General features: G+C 37.1%; 1 protein-coding gene across 1 annotated transcript; it reads left to right on the top strand.

The window, feature by feature from the left end:
* Positions 1 to 242: 242 nt before the first annotated feature.
* On the top strand, positions 243 to 19,616 carry LOC105436866 (sushi domain-containing protein 2-like). The gene is made up of 18 exons (XM_030979660.1): positions 243 to 544; positions 2,926 to 3,053; positions 3,574 to 3,873; positions 4,977 to 5,114; positions 5,943 to 6,105; positions 6,942 to 7,190; positions 7,581 to 7,878; positions 8,483 to 8,758; positions 9,330 to 9,462; positions 11,123 to 11,267; positions 11,897 to 12,031; positions 12,681 to 12,854; positions 13,281 to 13,538; positions 14,269 to 14,526; positions 15,838 to 16,122; positions 16,404 to 16,518; positions 17,080 to 17,136; positions 19,442 to 19,616. The coding sequence occupies exons 1-18, from the start codon at positions 463 to 465 to the stop codon at positions 19,458 to 19,460; spliced, it is 3,213 nt and encodes a 1,070-aa protein (XP_030835520.1). The 5' UTR covers positions 243 to 462; the 3' UTR covers positions 19,461 to 19,616.
* Positions 19,617 to 22,524: the final 2,908 nt, after the last annotated feature.

A 22,524-nucleotide genomic window follows, 5' to 3' on the forward strand; every position in this document is an offset into this window, starting at 1 on the left:
AATATTTTTACACGAAATTACATTGTAATTCTTGATAAAAATCAAAATCAAAGTACGTGACCAATCTGTAATACAGTAACATCTTGTATGTTTGTCTTTGCGGTTGTTTGTATAGGGATTGAATTTATTGTCAAGATAATCATTTAACCAGGATGTGTATGCTTGCGCAGTTTTCTTGTAGATATTCTGGCGCGCTCGTCCGTAAAGCAACGAATTGAGAACGGTACACAGTGAGAACATTCCATGCTGTGGACTAGTGAGTGGAAAGAACTTGAAAAAAGAGAAATCAGGAAGCTGAGCAACAAGACAATCAGAGAAAGACAGGCGACGATCAACATAGCACAAACGAAAGGAGAAGAAGAAAAAGAAGAAGAAGAAGAAGAAAGACGCTAAATTTCGAGGATAACTACAAGAGATATTGGACGGATTCTGAAATAATTGACAGACTTGTAACTCTCTAGGATGAATTGGAAAAAACCATTTGCTATTTTCGTCTGCTTGGCTATCATCTGCGATGTACCTCAGAAATCAGAGGCAGATCAAAGTAAGATCATACAATTATTTATATCCAACTTTTCCCATATATATTTTTCGTATAATACTAAGGCTTGTGTTCTTGTCTTTTGAAGGCTAACAAAATTTATTTTTGTCTATCACACAAATTTCATCCCCCCCCATCCCTCTTTTTTTTCCTCCTCTCTCTCCCTCTTTTCTGGCTTTTTTAAAAACCACATAAGTAATAATGAACATTATTAGATAAGTCATACCAACGGGCTCGTTGGTATGATTGAGGCATCACATTACCACCAATAACCAAGAGTTGACCGTATTATGGAGTGGATGTGAAGTGGGTTTGGTGGTGTGGCCAAGCTTTACAGTTAATATAATGTTTTGTTTATATATCTAGTATTATTCTCACTGGTGTGCCAGGGTATAATCGGCTAGTAAACGTCGCAACTTGGGGAATTGTAGTGTAAACGGGGCTTGATATTCTGTCGCAATAAACAAATGGTTTCCCCCTATATCTCCCTAAAAGCATTATGTTTATTGATTAGTAATATTTTCATTTTTGATTTCAAAGTAAAATAAACATATATGTCATAACAACCAAACAACACATTCTACGTCAATATTTGTATCTGTCCTCTTTGCGATAACTTCTACAAACAGGTTTGCTGAAGGAACCTTTCATCTACCCGGGGGGGGGGGGGGGGGGGGGGGGGGGGGGGGCTAATCAAGTTTTTGAGGCATGGAATGTTTTCAAAGGTTGTTATCAATGTGTTCAGTGTACTTCACTACCCCCAAACTCAACCTACTGATAACAAATGGCCGCCATTTAACCCAATAATAAAGGATTTTTAATACGAATTTTTAACAGAACCTCATTTTATTATTTCATGAGGTGTCAAATGAAAGAAAATAACAAGATGATGCCTCGTGTTATAGGTTGGAGATATAAACTTGCATAACAATAATTATTTTGCCATAACCATATATTGCCCCCATGTTCTAAATTTAATAATCACTAATGCAGAGGCGTCGCCCCGGTGAGAGGGGGGAGGGGGGGGGGGGAACTGCTAGGGGTAAAGTGCCCCCATACTTTAGAATAAGCCTCAAGTGCCACTTTTTATTCTAAGAAAAGTGCCTCTTATCCCGATTTTGTAAAAAGCGTCCCTTTCCCTTCCTTATAAAAGACCCTTTTTCGCCTCTGATAAATGACTTTTTGGGTATGAGCAATGCCCCTTTTTTGTTCTGGGAAATGCTCCTTTTACTTTTACAGTTATCTCTGTTGCGTTTTAATATGTACCGTCTCCCTTCTGATAAGTGCCCTTAATTCCCTTATTATGAATGCCCATTGCACAATAAGTGCCCCATAAGTGCCCCATTGTACAATGAGGGGACTGCAATCTACAAGCCCAGCTTTTCATCAGTCCCCTCCATGACCAACCTGTTTTATATGCTTGTTGTACACTGTGGACCAATTACAAATATATATTGTTAAGTTTTATTGTTTTATTATGTACAATGCAATCCAATGTACTTTATTTATTTTATTGGAAATGGAAATAAACGAAATGAATGAATAAGTGACTCTTTCAAAGTTTTAAATAATGATAAGTTCCCCCTCGTTACTTTTGATATTATTGCCCTTTTGTATGACTCCAAAAATTACGCCCTATTGGGCTCATTTAGACTATGAATCGGAGCTGCTTTGTGTAGTAGCAGGAAAATTTTCTACACAATAGTAAAAGGCAGTGGAGTCGGTGACAGGGGCACAATGACCCAGATTTCATTAGAACGAACTTTGCCCATCTTAGAAATATAATCGTGCTCTCAAAGAGGCATCTTCCGACCTATCCTCTTGTTAAACCTAATGTTCTTCTGAACTTGATAGAAAGCCAAGATAATTAAGTGCCCTTCGTTAAATAATGTTTAGGTTAAGACAAAGCCAGAGCTTTTAAGATAATTCGAGCTGCATGTACAACACCAAATGTCATTTATCTTAAAGGACTGATACACGATTACTGTATATGTTACGACGAAATGTTCTTACCACCCCAGAACAATATGTTTTGTCATAACCATCCTAATAACTGGCCCTAATTTAATGGGACTAGGGGCAATCTTTTTCTCAAATGTACTCCCAAAGCGCGCACGCTTCGCTCGCGCACATTTATAAATTAAGTAATGAATTGAAGATTTATATTTCTTCTTTCATTGTGCCTTATCAGCATCCGGGTCATCTAAGAAAAAAACAAACAATATCGGTCGTAATGGCACCTTACAAATCAATGAAATTACATAAATAAATCAATTAAAATAATTAAATAAATTATTGTTATTATTATCATCATTATTATTATGATTAGTATTGATATTGATATTAGTATTATAATAATTCGCCCTTATTCTTATCATTTTCAGGTCTGTTTTTCCCATTTGGATTGAATGAAGGGGACGAATTCCTACCCGCCAACGATGACGGTTCCACAGAAGAGCTACCAATTTCCGTCGCCTTTCCTTTCTTCGATCACGACCACACCAGTCTGTTTGTAAGTCCCTCGTAGCTTAACGGAACACAAAACTTAGTTGTACCCGGCCGTTACGTGACATCAAGTTTGTAAACGTTTATCGAACATAGGATGTTATGACATATTTTTTGGAATAAATAAAGTAAATTTGTATTGATCATCTTAACACTATCGATGTACTATGTACAGAGTGAGTCAGAAAAAATGTCCCACTTTTTAAAAGTTGTATAGTTTGAAGTATGAATATTTGATCATGGGTTTCATCATGATATGTCTTGATAGAGTTATCCCCCAGTACATTTAGGTACCATTTTCATTTGAATCTCTCCATGCTTGACTGAACATCAGACAATCTTTTCAAGACTGCCAAATCTCATTTGCGCCAAGTTATTGGGTAGAATAAAACAACTTTCTCTATCTGTTTCCCATTTGTTTTCGTGTTTGTACTTTCCTTCCCATTCTCTCTATAATATCACCAGCCCTCCCCCCTCTTTTACACTTAATTTTATTACCAATCGCTTACATATAAATGTTGATGCAGGTCAACAATAACGGTGTCATCTCTTTCTTGGCGGGAGTTAGTCAATATACCTCCGTACCGTTTCCACTCGCTGATGGCCGACGACTTTTGACCCCATTCTGGGCTGATATCGACACGCGTAATGGCGGGACTCTATCCTATCGACAGGTCTTACGATTCGCCCAAAACGACGGCATGTTCCTCGAAGCCGATGGAATTATACGAGCATCATTTGTTGAAATGAGAGACTTTATGTCGTCATGGATGTACATCGCGACCTGGGACAGAGTGGCTTTCTTCGGTGCTTCTGATACCTCCATCGTAAGTACACTGTTTTTCAGTTCAGTTCAGTTCAGTTCATTTTATTCAAAACCACACAAAGCATAATATAATCTGTTACATAAAAAAGAGACTGGTAATAGTACATCAATCAACATATTCTAAATTGATTACATCATAAACTGAATGGTTTTAGGACCCCTTTAGAAGCTAAGCTTGTGAGCGGGGCCCTATAGTCAACAAAATACATACATTTACAGTAAAAAGAATGTTACGTATGATTATACAATGGATGAAAATACTAAGCTACATAATATAGAACATATAAATACTCTCTTACACACACACACACACACACACGCACACGCACACCCACATACACACACAGGCCTATACACAGCAGGCACACTGACGAGTAGGTCCTTAGTGGTCAAAAAGCATTTCAGAATAAGAAATTACTAAGATGCAAATAAAAACTATGTCAGTCTTTCAAGTAGGTACGTTTTAGATAACCTTCGAAACCTAGAAAGAGTTATACTATTTTGTTTAGGTCATCAGGCAGACTGTTTCATTCTTTAATGCGAGAGATATGGAAAGAGGTTTTTCGCCGCTTCCCTATTCATTTATCATTTGTCGCCATCTTAACATGGCTTTCAGGAACTGTTTCATGATAAGGTAATATAATTTACCCAAACAAGTGCCCTGACTACTTTCAATGAGAATATTATCTTTACCACTAACCCCAGCATGCATGCTACGGGGTCTTACAATTACTAGATGACATTCGACCATTTTGAAAGTATAGTGTCGGCCAATTTGCATACACGATAAAGGAATTACATCAGGTATTTGAGCCTAATGCAAACCTCCTAGAAACCATCCAAATGTCACCTTTGAAAATGTGTAAAACACTTTTTGACTAGTAACGCAATTTGGTAAATGAACGTTTATATCAATTTTTTTATTTTTTTTAATTTCAAATTGGTCCGTTCATGTTTTCCACTATTCAAAAGTATTTAAATTTGCGGGTCACTTTCATTCACCCGCTTTACCCGTTTTGTTGTATGGATTTATTCATTAAACAAAACCGTTTCATATTAATGTCATACTATAGGTTTTGATAACATGTTTGTATCATTGTTCAGAGAAATTCCTTTCAAGCTGTGATGGTGACGGATGGTCGCTATTCCTTCGCCATCTTTAATTACGGTGATATCAACTGGACAACGGGAACTGCCAGTGGTGGTGATAGTGGTACTGGTCTTGGTGGAACCCCCGCTCAGGTAAATTATTACATCGTTTGGGTCGAAGCTCCCTCTTCTTATAAAAGTGATACACGCTTATAAATGCGGTAACGAGCTCATGTATTGCAGTAGCCCCTCCCATTTATTTACATCATCCAGTCACACCGCCAAACCGACTCCAAGCCGATCGAGTTCAGAATGTCCAATTCTCAACCATTCGGTGTAATGTAATTTTTGGTAGGGTCTGTTGTCATTTTGGTGTTGGTCATTTCGGTTGAGACTGTAATACTATAGTCTTAATTTCGGACGATCTTTTGGTTCAGTGCCTTATGGTTCCATTGTAGTGACTTGGACTTAGAAGAATTTTGCATTGGTAAATATTTCATTCGATTGTCGCTCATTTCTTTAGTGACACCTGTTACATTATTAGAGTGCCACACATAAATTCTCTGGCAATCACATTCTAAACCTTATTGTACTGGGATGTGCAGTTATTCTGACAAGCACATTTCACACCCAATCGTGTGTAATCGTTAACTCGAACTCCACTTTGTCATAAGGAGGAGTTTCACACAACAAGAGGAAAATGTAAAAGCTACTGTAGATCTCGATCCATAATATGAAAAAGATGCTCGATTCGTCTGGTATATTTCCATCTAGCTTAACGTCAAAAATATATCAATCAAGTATCGCATCAACTAATAAATCGGCAAAAGAACTCTCAAGACTTTTACTCTTTAAAAAAAACATCAACACTGGACAAAGCAATAAGACATGGAATGAGACGAATAAAGAAATTACTTAATCCCGTCTCAAGTTACATGTGTTCAGACTTATTGCTTCAAAGGTCACATGTTTGCCTCCTAGGTTGGATTCAACGCTGGTGACGGAGTGACCTCTTATAGTGTCCCTGGATCTCAGACAGCGGTCGTCGTCGATATCGAAACGACATCGAACATCGGTGTACCCGGAAGATGGGTGTTTAGAACGGACAACTCAAACATTGAAGGACTAGAATGTACCACCTCTGGTATGTAAACAATTACTATTCTCGCACTTGTTGTTGCAACCATCAGCATCATCATCATCAGCATTTTCCCTCCAAAAAGAGGTTACCGACTTTCGGGTCATGATGGCACTCCTTCTCTCCTCTTCTTCTTGTCTCGAGCAAACTTCCTCTGTAGACCAACCGTACTGCTTTCTGTCTTCATCATTTCTTTCCAAGAAATCTTCGGTCTTCCTTCTCCTCTCATGCCATCTACTTCCAGATCCCACACTCTTTTCACAGGCTCCTCGTCCTCTTCTCTCAACTCATGACCCATGCATCTCAATCCACTCTTCTGTACCCCTTCTACCACATTTTCTCCCTGACTCAACCATTCTATGAACTCAATTGTGTCCTTTTTATCGGACGGCTTCACACCAGACCTCAATACATTGTTAAGAGTTAGATATGACTCACGTGTTTCTTTTCATAAAAAACATTTCCTATTCCCTTTGATATATTCTGTGTATTCTGTGATACTTCTGCTTCGTCAATTTTTTTTAAATTTTGAATAATCAGGATCTGTTAACGTATCATAAAATGGGTCCAAATAAACCACTTTCCTTCGGTCAATTAGAATGTACCGAAAATATTTTTTTCATCCATCTTTTCATTAATAATTCACAACCTGGTGCATAGACGAATGAATTTGTGTAGGAGAACGTGCGTGCGTGAGTGAGTGTGTGTGGCTTTCCGGCGTGAACTTCTTTAAGGCATTGCGAGAGAGAGCGTACATATAAATACCGAAGTGCGTAATATTAATATGCCACGCCCTTGTTTATTCCACTTTGTTTACCACAGGTTTGTTTTCGTTCTAACAGGTGCAATTTCCCTGTTCCCATTGGTCGGTTCAATGCTTGGTGGAACTCAGGTTCTTATCAACGGACCATGCTTCAATTCAACCAACCTGATTATCTGTGACTTCGACGGAATCGAGACTTCTGGAAGGCTTCTGGAAGACGAGATCGCCCTGTGCGTTTCGCCGACTTTCTATAAAGTTGGACGGATTTCCCTGCGCGTGTCTCTAGACGATGGAGTCACGTTCGATTTTACAGGATTTTTCACAATTAGTACGCTCATAAAAACATCGTCTTTCATTTAAAGCTATAACCATCTACACATTATTCAGATTGAGATTATTTTATTGTAAGCATGTAGATAATAAAAAGAAGGGCTACAGCATAGACATACAGTGCTTTGATTGGAGGTTGGGAGTAGAGAGTGACTTAAGCAGAAGCATGACAGATAAATAGGTTGCTTCATTATCATGTTTATGTAACTGGGCATCGTTCACGAAAATGTCGGAAGTCCAAGTTCGCCGACATCCCATTGAAACGCGGGTTCATTGTAATACACACTGTAGACGCTTCAAAAGGATGTCGACGAACTCGTATTTCTGACAATTTTGTGAAACCATGCCCAGATTATCTAAACGATGAACTTTTCTTTTTGCCCACTAGTCAGTGTCGAGGACGTTCCTGACAATGTATTTTCCTCGGTAACGGAAAGCCACCAAAGAGAGTCCAACTTCGAGATCACATGGAACACAGATGCCCTCGAAAGCGTGGACGAGGTTGACATCGTTGTCTACGGCTACCAAGAAGACAATGACGTGGAGTTTAGTGGACCTCTGATCATAGTGGCACAAAGTATTAACTACCATCTCGGTCACTACAGCGTTTCAGGGTTACCTGCCATTGAGATCCATTTCGACGTCGGTGTTATTGGCGTCCTGGAATCTGGAGGTCAAGCGGAGGAGTAAGAATGAAAGCAAATGTGTGATATTGCACCTAAAATGTAGTCTGAGTTCATCTATCGTTCTTGATGATTAATATAAATAATTAAATATTCATAGATTCTTTTGAGTCCGACGAACCATTGTCCCAGAGGTGATCTTTGGGCTGATCACGAGGGAAGATTGTATAGTACCTTACATGCCTGAGATCACTTAGGCGATGATAGTTTACACATTAGTAAAAGAAGGCTGTAATTCGCTTTGTATCCCACATAGGCAATACTGGTAGGTCAAGTATAATTTGACTTATCCAAATTTATTTTAATAATTTTCCCACAATTTTCTGCTTGCACCTTGATGGGCATAAGCGCTTCGCATTGATCTACGTCACAAGGCTGATTGAACCGGTATGTCTAGATCCATGACATCAGCTCAGTATTAAAAAAGAACTTTTACATACATGTAAACAATAGTTTTTACCATCATGCCAAGAAAATGCCATGCATATATTGTCATGTTACCTTATGTAGACCAATAGTGTTGATGTGTTCTTGGTATATGCCATTTGAGCAATGTCTAAATGTATTTCCTTAGTTCCCTATTCTTTATTTACTTATTTTCTTTTAGTTCTACACATGCTGCCCTCTGGAGCAAGGTCCATGTTCTGCAGTGGCACAACGGCGATGACGTAACATTTTGGTGCAATGATTGGATTGGAAAAGAAATTCGGTCTGATCTTTCCTTTCTGTCCGTCACACATCCGTGCCCATGTACACTTGACCAGGCCCAGATCGACATAGGGAGATTTAGTCCGCATCCGCTGTGTGATATTGACATCTTGTCGCCTAGCAACTGCATCCATAAACCTGGGGCGATACACTGCGTACGAGCCGACACACCGAGGTACTTTATTTTAATCACTAATGTGGAAGAGTTAGCTTCTACAAACTCTATTTGTAACATTAGGAAACCCACACGATAATTTAAATCACATTAGACGTCCGCGTACTACCGACCAGTCATTAAACCTCTGGTTTAAAGGCACACTGTCCTACTTGTAGCTACTTGCTCCCTCTATATAGAAAACTTCCCCAATCGGTGCCTGTTGGTCCCCCATGATCCTCTTTTTCTTATGTTAAATGAGAGCTGAGTTAATGAGATAGCCACCTGTCACAGTGACCTCGCTGGCTCGCTGGGCGGTCTAATCCCTTCTTGCTGAAGTAGTAAAGCCTACCTTTAAGAGGTAGCCATGAAGATAATATGCTTTGCTCAAGGTTATAAGTGTTCAAAGATGCCAATAAGATAATCGATATTGAAATTATTTAACTTTTTAAATACGGCAATTTTTACAATTTTCACTTTAAAATATTAATTTTTGTTCATACAAAATACAATAGGACGTGTCTGGAAGCTTCGAAGATGGATGTCTTTTGGGAAAAAAAAATAAATGTCAACTTTTGCTTTGTTTTTTCAGCTCACTAGGAGGGGGACAAGAGTGCTGCTATGGTTTTGATGGAATGATCATCAATGTCTTTGATAGTCAGGGAGGGGGCTACAGCCATCGATACCACCATGGTGGCGTCACCCCATATGGAGAACCTAAGAAGGTATGATTCTTTTTGTATGAATATGTATTTGGTGTGACTCTGTTTTAAAAAGATGGAAGAAGAGCGAAGGAGTGGTATGCACAGTAAAGTATAGAGCAAGTCTACCACACACACCATTCCTTCGGATGAACACATGCACTCACACACATATTTTTAAGTTCTGCTTGGGCTTCAAGAAAATACGCAAAAATAGAACAATTAGTGACCCTCCGTGCAAAAAGAAATTGGTTTAGAAAATTTCAACCCTGGGATTTTATCGGGTAATGATTTGATTTGAGAGAGAGAGAGAGAGAGAGAAAGGGAGAGACAAAAAGTAAGCACTGGGAAATGAATGGAAATTACCAAGATGATTTTTTTCTTTCTTAGAGCTTCAGTTGATCATCTGCACTACCGTATACAGCACCTAACGACTCCACACACATCGATACATACATATACATCGAAACAAATTACCTCAACAAAAGCTTTAATAAATCTCGTGGAAAAAAATACAATGCGAAAGGAAATTAGAGAATAATGGTTACGTAACTTAAAATCAAAGGTCCCAATTGCTTTCCACCGTTTTGGATTTTTTTGCAAAATTCACTGGCTTAAAGCTATGGTCACAACCCCAAAAAGTCGCAGGTCTGAGTTGTGACCATAGCTTTAGATATAAACGCCAATGCGGATTCAATTGACTGATATATTGATAAAACTTCATCCTTCGTTCATTAATTCCTTTGTTGGGGGTAAGTTTTTAACAATGGCAGTCGGCATGCCTCAGCTTAATCATAGCGAATGCTTTGAGATACATGTACAGTATAAGTTTGGATAATTGTAAAGAAATGTAAGGAAATATAAACCTACTCAACAGCTTTCAAAACCCAATAAGAGTTGTCACAAATGTTGTAAAGGTATATATATTTATTTTTTAGCAGATGTTTCTGCATTTATTGATAAATCAAATATAAAACATTCAAATAACAATAATAGTATATAATATAATTGATTTACTTAATACACACAAAATAAAATATAACAAAAAAAAAATGCATAATTGAAAGCTTGAAAGTATGGAGGTAAGTAAAAAAATAATCAAGATAAATGCAGAGGCCAACTATCATAAGCAAGGAAGCTTGAGTCGATAGCAGCCGGGAAGGGGAGGGGGTACATGGCGCTGTTTAAGGAGAATGTAGGGGAATAGAGAGTCACACATAAAGATTTTGTTCAGAAAGTATCTGAATAAAAAGTGGAAAGAAATTAATAAAAGAAAAAAGAAGAAAAATGTGCAAGTGTGTGCAAGTGGGTGTGTGCAGGTGAAGTAAGTGTTCGATTCGTATTGTTAATGAACTGGTCATCTAAAATTAATTTAAATAAACAATCAAAACCTCTGAGAAAGGAAATGAGAGAATGGCTTATTATTTCAAAGAGAAAATTGTCTCAAAGAATTACTTGCGAAAGAATATATCGACGAGAAAATCGACCTTTTGTATTAGTCAGCGATTTTTTTTTTTTACTCATTTCCAACGAAAGAGAAAGTCAACAGCACTTGAAGGAGCGATTTTGAGAATTTTGTTGTCAATTATGATTTAACATCTCCTTTGTTTCTTTTCACGCTTTACTCGTTCATTATTCTGTGAAAGTTATGAATAATATCATATGAGTTCAATCAAATATTCAGGTTCCGTATCTGTCGCACTTTCTCGTCGACATCTTGCCGTGGACATACTGCTGTACTTACGGTGGACCACAGAATTCCGAGTGCAATATCTTTGGATTGCAACGGCCTTCTCAAACTTGCAACAACTATGTACCGCCTCCTCCAGGTATGCCTATTTCATCGACTTTGGGAAAGCTAATTGAACCTAAATAGGTTCTCCCAATTACCATTATTACCATTCAACCGTTATACATAGTCATGCATATTTGGAATTTTAATTTGTGTAAACATGTTAAGATATGACGCGGCAAGCCGCCGCGTTTTTCTTTATAACGAGTAAATAAATGGCAACTGCGCGCAAGGAACATGACAACCGCACCGTATCACGCTTTACCACTTCATATCTGAACGTCGATTATGTTACTTAATTACAAAGAACGTTAAAATCACGATAGTTTCATGCCGACGAATATGAACAATGAAAATCACGAAATTGGTGACAAATGGTTCGAGTAGTGTATCTTATTCCCCCTCTCACACACAAACACACACACACACACACACACACGCAGGCGCCCATCCTGTTTTTCACCAATGCACTTCATATTGTATGTTAGAGCGCAAAACTTTAAGTTCATGTTTAGTGACCTTCAATACATCAATTACTGCTTAGAAATTCATCCCTTACACCCTTCCAAGATCCTTTTCCATTTATTTTTATTTAAATGTTTTCTTCCATCCCTCCCCCTCCATCTATCTCTCCCTTCCTCTCTCTCTTTCTTTGTCACATCACAGCATTGGGCAATGGCGATCCACATATTTCAACTCTTGACTCGACCACGTACACCTTCAACGGTCATGGCGAATTTACTATGCTGAACGCACTGAATGGTACCTTCATCTTACAAGCAAGAGCGGCTCCTCTCGTTGGTAAAATACATCTTCCATTTATTTGTTTAGTCTTCCGTCTTCAGTTAAAGTTTAATTGTTACGTCGATTTTACATCGTTTTGCCTGAATGTGAGTTTAGTTAGATACAATAAGATTTTTATTCTTGAAACCCTATTACCAATGTTTTGACAGGCATTTAAAAAACAAGATCTTAGTTATTGTATTCTTCTTATCGTAGACTTCACTCTCAGAATATTGTTCTGAACGAGTTCTTGAAATTTACCACAGGTTCTTTAAGGATTCTTTCAACTACCCTGCGTGAGAGGTGCATTTAAGAACAGATGTTCTTAATTGAACCATCTTCAATAGGTTCTTTGAGAGCCATATTACAAACGTTACTCGGAAGAACTCTTTTGGGTTCTAAAAATGAGACAAGATGAGGAACCCAACCCGTTTTTGTTGTTGACCATTTTTGTTTAAAGAGTGGAAACACTTCAGTCTATGCTAAATGATGAAAATATTGCCAGATCATTCATCCTGTTCAAAATATAAAAAAAAGTCACTGGTTATCTTTCTGAAATGTCTGTACACTTACACATCATTCTATAGGAAAATTCATATTTCTTTCAGGGGAAGATTTTGGGAAGGTTCATATGAAAAACTCCTTCACACTGTATCTTCCGCTATAGGAGTTACTAATGCAACTGTGTTTGTTGCCATGGCAGCACGATATGGTGATAGTGACGTAATTCATGTTCAAACGAATGAACGCAGGGTTCTTGATGCGTATGTCCGACTAGCCGAGGATGGACAAAACTTCACAAGGATTGACTTTGATCAGGCTTCTCGATGGTCATATTCAGGTATTAGAAGAAAAAAAGAAACAATATCCCTCCCGTTTATGAATCATAACACGCCTATAAACAAAACTGTTTTTGTTTACGTCATGCGGTAAGAATTGTATGGATTATATTATTTACCCCCCCCCCCCCGAAGTTTTACCTTCTTCTTCTATCAATAAGATGCTGAGAAAGCAGTTTATTATCTGTTTTAGTATTAGGAAGGCGACCAGGAGACCATTTTCGAGTAACCTGGTATTGAGGAATATCCCACCGCTGGAAATTATGATGTAGTTTCGATGCAAGAAACTCCGAGCTTTATAATCACTGTTTTTGACATTTATTTTTTTATTTTGATACCAATCGTTTGATGTTTACAACAGGTACACATGTATTTTAAATAATTGAGTTCTTATGCATACATCATTTTGCTTCTGTTCGCTTTAATAGGGGTCTCGGTAACTGGTCGCAACATTACCTCAGATGGAATCATTGTAGCTTTCAACGGAGGGGTAGGACTGACGTTGAAAGCATCAGAGGGAGCCATGAGCATTCTTCTTGTAGCTCCAGACTCCTTCAGAGGTCAGACGCAAGGCCTGATGGGAACGTGGAACGGTAATGCCAGCGACGATTTCCTCACTCCTCAGGGATCTTTGCTCTCACCTAATTTGACTACTGAGCAGTTGCACAACCAGTTCGGTCTACTATGTAAGATCATATTTTGTGCTTCCAATATTTTTCTCTCACTTTATATCAATTTTGTCTACAATTATATTTCCTTCATTTTGACTTCGAAGTGATATTGACAATACTCATCATTCACCTAAACAATCAAAATATGAGGGAATTCAAGATAAAGTTAAATCCTGGTCATAGTATTACATTTTCAAATGTTACACATTCGGAAAAACTTGATTATTTAGTATAGATTTATTGTTGTCTATTATATAATGTTTTAGAATCATCAAACTTTCAAGAAATCCACTCAATCTTGCTGACATCACATGCACTGCGCACCTCAATGGGTTTTTAGGACTACACACACTTGTCACATTGACTGTTTGCTCGAGAAAAAAAGTCAGCCATTTCTGGTCATTTTACGATTGAGGGCATTTAATTAGCAGTCCCGTTTTAGTATGGACTCTTAATACTACATGTATGCTTTTCTTCCAAACTATCCTTTAAACAAGAATATAACAGACCACAAATTATGTTATCACCTTTTAAAGAACCTAGCCTTAATACTGATGGAGTCACCCTACAAAAAAAATACATAAATAAATAAATATACCTCGAGGATGCAAGACCAACCCCTCCCAAAATATTACAGGAATCTTTTATCCTGCATAGCGTCCTTGTTTCTCATCTTGAACACGTATAGCTGTCGCAGAGGAATAAATGTCTGCATTGTTGGTCACTCTCTTTTGCATCAATACAGGGGAAATCGATGCAGTAGAATCGTTGTTCTATTACGAACCGGGCAAGGACCACGAATCTCATACCGACCGCACTTACACTCCTGTCTTTGAGCCTGTCGCCAACCCTTCTGTCAACCAAAGCCTAGTGGTAGAGGTGTGCGGTACGAACCCGTTCTGTATCTTCGACTACCAGACAACGGGGTCGCAGAGTTTTGCCCAGAATTCCGTGAAGTCCCTCGTGCAGTATCAGCAGGCAGTCGACAACAGAGTATCGTTCGGTATATTTAAAATTACATTCCACATACTAAGAATCTTGCTCTACGATTGGTCAAAAGTAAATCACCTGATGAAAGATAGTTCGCCTTTCACTGATGGGAGAAGAAAAGTTCGTTACACTGTGTAGATAGTAGTACTATCTACACGGTGCAACGCACTTTCACTGGAGATATAATTACTATCTACACAGTGCAACGCACTTTAATTGTATACGTTGCGTATTACTCTCCTCTTTAAGTGCATTTGGTGTTAGTACGCAAACTTTGGTCACGACTCACGCGCGAACTATATGGTCACACCACCATACTGCATGCACTATCGTACACCGTTTGCTAGCTGTTAATTGATGAATTGTTCTAAAATGACGGAAGAAGTTAAAAGTTTCCGATGTGGAATATAAAGCAAATAATCACCTTTTGGTTTCAGGCGATGGCAAACTATCACTATCACAGGCGATCTGAATGTATACGCTATCTTTCCTCAGCTTCGCTTCGGAGAGATAGCTACATCCACATCGCCTCGGAAGTGATAGTTTGTTCCATCACCTTCACCAACGGTAATTATTTGCTTAATATCATACCGCTTGCTCATAAAATCTCGTTCTATTAGGCCAATCACATTCATCCGTCGGCATAAAACATCAACAGAACACGTCAGAGCCTCTAGCACAGACGCAACTCCATGACGCAAGGTTATGACAACCTAGCGCAAGATTGCGTCTCTGTTATGCCGCGCGATGCGCATGAGGCGTTATGTCCATTTCGTTATTACCTGCGCTAACTAAGTCTTTGAAAGTAAATAGGAATTCACCAGTAGTTCAAGGCAGAGTTAGAACTATTCATTTCGCATTCCCTTTGGTTATGATTTCACTTTCACATAGCATATCACGGAATGTTCGGTCACTGACGCTTTCTTCCGTGAGCAAACTAACATCTCGTATGCAACGGGATTTAAATATATACCGCCATTCAAAACACACTCGCTCGGCAAACCACTTGATACGGGTTTGATTCCTTATGTGCATCTCGTATTATCTGTATTGTTCGCTGTTTTCTATGTCATAGATCATTCTGTTTGAAGGAATCTATTCGCGCATAGGAAAAACGCCGCGTATTGCTGGCTGCACAGAAAGCGTTAATTCCCTAGGGTCAGTTATAAATAAATGCACAGGACAGACCGAGACGCATTGTTTTTCACCCAGTGTTTGATTCAGTGTTGCGGAGCCCTAGTTTTGACATTTTCCATATGCCTAGTGACAATTTTATACCTGTTTTTCCTTTGTTAATATTTTGTTTTAATGATCATATCTTCAGTGAGTTGCCCAACTCTTCCCGCCCCTGCTAATGGAAGTGCCATCGTGACGACCTACATGGCAGGGGGCGTGGCTAGATTCGTGTGCGATGCCGGCTTCGACATGAGTCACGTGGTCAACTTAACCTGCCAATCAGATGGTACATGGAGTGATGGCGATATCCCGACCTGCATCAGTGAGGCATCCGGACAGACAATGTCAATGACCATGCCCTTGTTTGAGACTTCTCCGCAGTTGACTACAAACAGAGAGAAGGACCCTACATCAGGGACGCCACTTGGGCCAGGTAAGAATTTAGTCAGGTCGATGTTAAAAGGGCCATAACCATCTTGTTCAGATGTTAGATTTCAGGTATTCCATTCTGGCTTCTACATTAATAAATATTTGTATTTTCCTTATCCATTTTTTAAGAAGAAATACCATGAACTCTGTCATATGCTTTATCTTTACAAATAAAATATAAATATCCGTACTTCTTAAGTTCTTCTTGCTTAATCGCACCTAGTTTATCCATGTATTAAGTGTTTAAGTCAAGAATTAAATAAATCATTTCCTCTTTCCCTACAGTTCTTTCGACGCCCGCGGTCATCGGAATATCTGTGGGATCAGTCATTCTGATCGTTGTGATCGTGCTTATCGTCAGTGTGATCTGCGGACCAAAGAAACGTCCGCCGTCGAGCGGGTATGTTAGATATCTCGTTGGCGCCAAACACACATAGAAAAGCACGGCCATCATGGTAGCAAAGACCTTCATAAAAATCAACTGAAGACAATTTCTATACTCTATTGTACTTCCAATAAAAACCATATTGGGATTACGTTGATATTGTCTGAAGTTGATTTTCTTTTCACAAGTCTTTGCCATATTGTTCGTGTTATAGATATGGGTTTTCACATGTAACTCGTTTCTTGTATAGGGTTTCGCTAGTGTGCTCCGACATATGTCTGGGCGACAATCGCTCCTGAATTCATTTCCCCAAAAGTATGGGGTAGATATAAGGATTGCAATAGGTTCGTTTGGTTTAGGTTTAAGATTAGCGTTAAGTTTAGGTATAGTGTTGGGTTCAGTGTCGAGGCTAGAAATTCTTAGGAAATTACCGCAAATGATACAAATGATCAATCGGACTTCATCACATAACTATTTTCAGTATCCCGTTTGTTCGTGTACTTCATCATCATTATAATGATTACTTTCTTTTTCCCTCTTCAAACTTCTTGTCGCTTTTTTGTTTTCTTGTATTAGGAAGGTAAGCTCTTCAACAGACCAGGCTGGAGATCATGAAAATCCTACTTATGACCAGTAAGTCCTCTAAAACTTATACCTGTGTAATTGTCAAGCAGTTACATTGTGAATGAAACTGTTTGGAAGCAACTTAAAAAGGTTTATTAATAATGATATTTATTTCATGATAATACTTATAGTAATGATAGAAATGAAAATAATAATAATAATAATAATAATAATAATAACAAGAAAATTGATAATATTAATGATAACAATGATAATAATAATAATAATATTAATAATAACAATAATAATAGGAATTTATTCCTTGGAACGCAAAAGCCAGGGTAATTATGCTGCATTATTGGAGATCGCTTAGAGCGCTTAGAGTCTTCTGATAAAGTAAGTGTTAGGCGCTATATAAGCAAGGATAGTTATTGTTAATAATAATAATAATTATAATAATGATTTAAATGATAATACTAATCAAAGCGGTAAATAACAACAATAGTATTGATTATAACAGTAATATAGGAATATAATCATAATTGAGCGATCCACCTTTATGGAAAAATCACAGTGTTGCCACACTATATTCACAATATGGGCATTATGTGTTCACGTCAGTAGTTTACCACATATTATTCACATAAACTGACATATTTAACACAGAGTGACACACATTTTACACAGTGTGGTATATTTTAATTATATTTTTGATCAATGATATCCTGTTCGGTGATTGGTCAACATAGCATCATGTGACCAAACATAACATTGCTATGGTGTAACCGTGACGTCATCCATGGTAAAGTGCAAATTATATCCCGCATACTAAGAATCTTGCAATCTGATTGGTCTAAACGAGGTCACATGATAAAATATAGATAAGTACAATCTACCTGAGATAGTACTTTTGTAAATTAATGTTTTGCAGCTACCCCACTTGCCCACCCTTGCCCACTGAATACGCATAGCAAAGTAGGTTACGCGAAATGTCAAAGTAAATGTCAATGTCAAATGAGCGCGCATCGACTGTATTACATGTATGCATGTTGCGCTTTGTAAAATCTAGCTGAAGCTAAACTGTCTGCATAATCAGTTCCTATTGTTATGTAAAATTCACTTTAAATAGACCTTTTGTCGATGAGGGATATAAAACAAATATTAACCTCCTTTACTCGGGCAATGGATACAAATTATCATTGCCTCAGTGATCTCGGGGCTACCATCATTCCTCGCTGATGATAGTAGCCCCGAGATCACCTCGGCGATGATAGTTTGCACCATTACCCTCGTAATCGATTAATATTTGCTTACTATACCATGGCACTATAACATGGATGACGTCATATATATGCGATCGATCAAGATCAATGTGCTATCGGTCACGGTCGCGGTACTGTCGTTCGTGCTGCTCTTACTGCTCTCACTGCACTCTTCACTACTTTAGTGACAGTTAACATAATTATTATTATTATTATTATTATTATTATTATTATTATTATTTGTACGAAGGTTGCTTGGAAAAATATAAAACAAATATATCATGCAATTCATGCATTTCAGACCACTAGTTAAAATTATGGATTCCTCTTCAGAAAATAGTGCTATTCCTGCCACCTCTATCCAGAATTTCAACTAGAGCCTCTCAGTGCATGGTATATGTGTTTACTATGTGAAAGCTCTGTGCTCAAAGTATTGTCACAGTGTGGTGTTTGCTTTACCACATAATCGGTCATATTTAACACAGAGTGACACATATTTATAAGAGTGTGGTATACATTTACCTATGTGCAAACTATGCGATCACAGTATGTTCACAGTGAGGGGTTTCAGATCATGTGGTCTTCCACATAGTCGTACATATTTAACACGGTGCGCCACATATTAACCACAATGTGGTATGAATTACTGTGGTAGACTATGTGGTAATAATGTGTTTGGTCCCTGAGCGTGCTACCACATGGGTGCCACATGTGATTTTGGGACGTGTGGTAACGCTGTGGTGTACTATGTGATGCGTACCACAGTGTGGTAATGCTGTGGTATACTATGTGGTTGATGCCACAGTGTGGGCTACATGAGATGTTAGGGACATGTGGTAACGCTGTGGTGTACTATGTGGTGCGCACTACATAGTACACGACAGCGTTACCACATGTTCCAAAATCACATGTGGCCCATATGTGGTAGCACGCTGTGGTACAACACTATATTTGACTATGTGGTACACAGTGTGGTTTACTATGTGGTAACACTGTGGTTGTTCCATATGGGCAGACCCAGAGACAAGAAATAGTGGAGGTGGGTTGAAAAGAAAGCCAAAGAAACATAATTAATGTTGATGGCGTTTCTTTTTGTCTCTTTTTCTCTATAGTGCTGAGGCTTGGCAGTAAACTTCAATACAACGAGTTTATCGACGCATGAGGAGAGAGCTGCTGTTTCGAAATCTCTCCAAATGTATGCATGAGCGAATAACCAAATCGAAGCTTTTTCTGGGCTCTTTTACTTTTCATAATGTGTATTGTTTTTAAATCACATAAATTGCTATTACTCAGACATAAACGGCTTAAATATATATTTTACAAAGTTTACTATTTTCCTTTATGTGTAGTTTCGTCCTTTTAAATTTTGCGATTAAAATCAAATGCAATTGTCATTTAGGAACTAGGTAGGACGGCGCAGTATTCATCAACATATTCCCAATGATACCATTATCTATAACCATTACACACGCAATAATTTAGAATTATGTTGTTGCAGTAATTAATACTATTACTCTCAATAAACTACTTTTATGGAAAGTGGATTTGTTTTACCTCTGTAGCTGTTATATTCTGGTTTTTCTCGCGCTGCTTGCATTCATCCTTCTGATATTAGTTTAATCTCTCATTTTCCAATCACGAGGTGGCAGTTGTACATCTTACAGTGGTTTCAACGGTTATTGAATACCACTTGGGAAATGAAAAACATTCAAAGGAAACAAAAATAATGGATCACGTTAATAAAGAGTTCACTGTTACAAAGATTACTTTCGTAATTCTTGAATATAGACACAAACGTTTCCTGTTGGTTGGGTTTGGTGGGTGGGTGAGAAAAGAAACAAAGAGGCAAACATAATAACAAACGTTGAATAAACTTCAGTTTATTACAAGGCACAAAGGAAGAGGTCATAACATGGACGAAGATTTACAACAAAATAAGAATGGTTAAAAAAATACACTAAATTGATGACAGGATTCCACACAATACTTTTTTTGATTTTTTTTTTTTTTATCTCTTTACCTCTTCAGAGGGAATTTATTGTTCCATTTCAAAATACAAATATATTATTAACAAAACAAGTAAAATTAAACATATGAATTACATACAAAATCAACATAATTTCTTAAAATGATAATTTTAACATTTCTAATACTTGTTTAACTTCATTATCGAAGTATCTTATATTTTCTTTGTATTTCAAATAACTTTTTAATGATGAAATAAAATTATTTATTAACCTCTTTGGATTGGTTAGTACTTCCCCAAAGTTCCGCTTTACGTAGTTTTTGTATATTACCAGTTGAGAATAATTTATAAAAACATTATTTTATATCCAATCAACAATATTTTCATATCAATTTCAATTTCTATTTTAAAGATGAAATATATCATTCTTTAGATAATTTTCCAGAAAACTCTTAATGTCTTGCAACGAAATATAAAATGTTCAATAGTTTCTTTTTCACGACAAATTCACATTCGTTAGACTGTACGATATCCATATAAAGATATTGTCTTTAGAGGGTAATATCCCATGAATTAATTTAAAATTGCATTGTTTGATATTATTGTCTCTTATCTTATTAAAGTCGAACTGAAATATATCTTTCCAAACAAATGTTTCTGGTAGGCCTAAAATATTTTGCCAGTAATGGAAACCAATTTTCTCTTTTTTCCTTTCTAGCATTAAATCATAGTAATTTTTCGCTTTAGTACACTCAACGTTTATAACATCTAAAGTTGTCTCAATGTACTTTAATATTCAGATTTCGGGAATGCTTTTTTTAATTTTTCCATTTTGAATAAAAACAACGGATTCTTTACATCAAAACGGTTATTTAATAGCGAGTTATCTATCCATGTACCTTGATTTATAACATGTTTAATTAAAAAAAATCCTTCTTTTATCCTCGACGGGAAATACAGAGGTTTATTATCAATTACAATATTACTATTATTCCAAAGTATTTCATTGGGAATATCTTTTACTTCAAAATTATTTACATATCGAATTTCTGACCATGTGAAAAGCAAATCCATTTAAAAGCATTGATATTTTTTTTTTGACATATCACACACAATACATGCATACTACGATGAATACAATAACATTAAAACAAAATAATCGAATATATTTTAATGCACACATCTAGAAATGCAATAGTTGTACAAAATCAATACAAAAAATCAAGTTTTTCTTTTAAGCCATACAATAATTTTGTTTTTAATTTTAAAACATTATCATGAAAAAAATTGAAATAATTAATTTGGTAACGTAATCAACAATGCTCATAGCGTTGTGTGAATTTTCTCTCCGTATATAGATATTTGTTTCTTACAGTTTTGAAAAATTAAAGTATTAGACTTACACGAGTAAGCAGTAGACTTGTCATGGCATTTATTTTGTAATTTGTTCTTCGCACGAATATACTTAACTGATTTTATTACAAGTAATCTTGTTTTTCTTTTGACGTAGTTTTGAGAAATATATATTTTTAAAACGTCTATAGGAGGTGACATGTCGCCCATCGGTTTGATAAATAAAAAGGTCATAAAAGAGAAAGAGAGAGAGAGAGAGAGAGGAAAGAAATACAATACATTATCAGATAATGAGAAAGGAAAATCTCTATAATTATCATCATCGTCATCATCATCGTTATTTTTCGTATCTTGTCTCACTTTAATCACGAAACCTCATAAAATGGATTAAAATCCTTTTGGGTTGAATCATCTATTATCATGGCCGTCGGCAAAAAAATATTTGTTTCGAATTCTTCATTGCTCACTTTCTTAGCCTTGCCCCATCCCGCTCCCCCCCCCCCCCCCACCTCCTGTCACTCTCACTCACTTTCCAATGTTCCTCTGAGAAGTCGGTTGAATAAAATGTAGTTAGAATTTTGTTGTGGTTTTTATTTCAAAAAGTGAAGTACTTTGTGTATCAATTTATCCGTTAAGTTATCTTGTCATGGGATAACAATACATGTGAGAATTACCATACACGATACATGTACACGGTAGGTGTACATGTACATTGCGCTTTCCACTTAAAATTCGCATCCTGTAAAAAGTCATCAATTCAGCTGGGATCATTTAAAATTAATTATCCATTACATTATCTGGCATGACAACATACGTCATTATGTAATAAATCATGATAAAAGCGTTTCAATGGGCAGATTTATGGTGTGTAATTTG

This window comes from Strongylocentrotus purpuratus, unplaced genomic scaffold, assembly GCF_000002235.5.
Source record: "Strongylocentrotus purpuratus isolate Spur 01 unplaced genomic scaffold, Spur_5.0 spur5_scaffold_10, whole genome shotgun sequence".
NCBI lineage: Eukaryota > Metazoa > Echinodermata > Echinoidea > Camarodonta > Strongylocentrotidae > Strongylocentrotus > Strongylocentrotus purpuratus.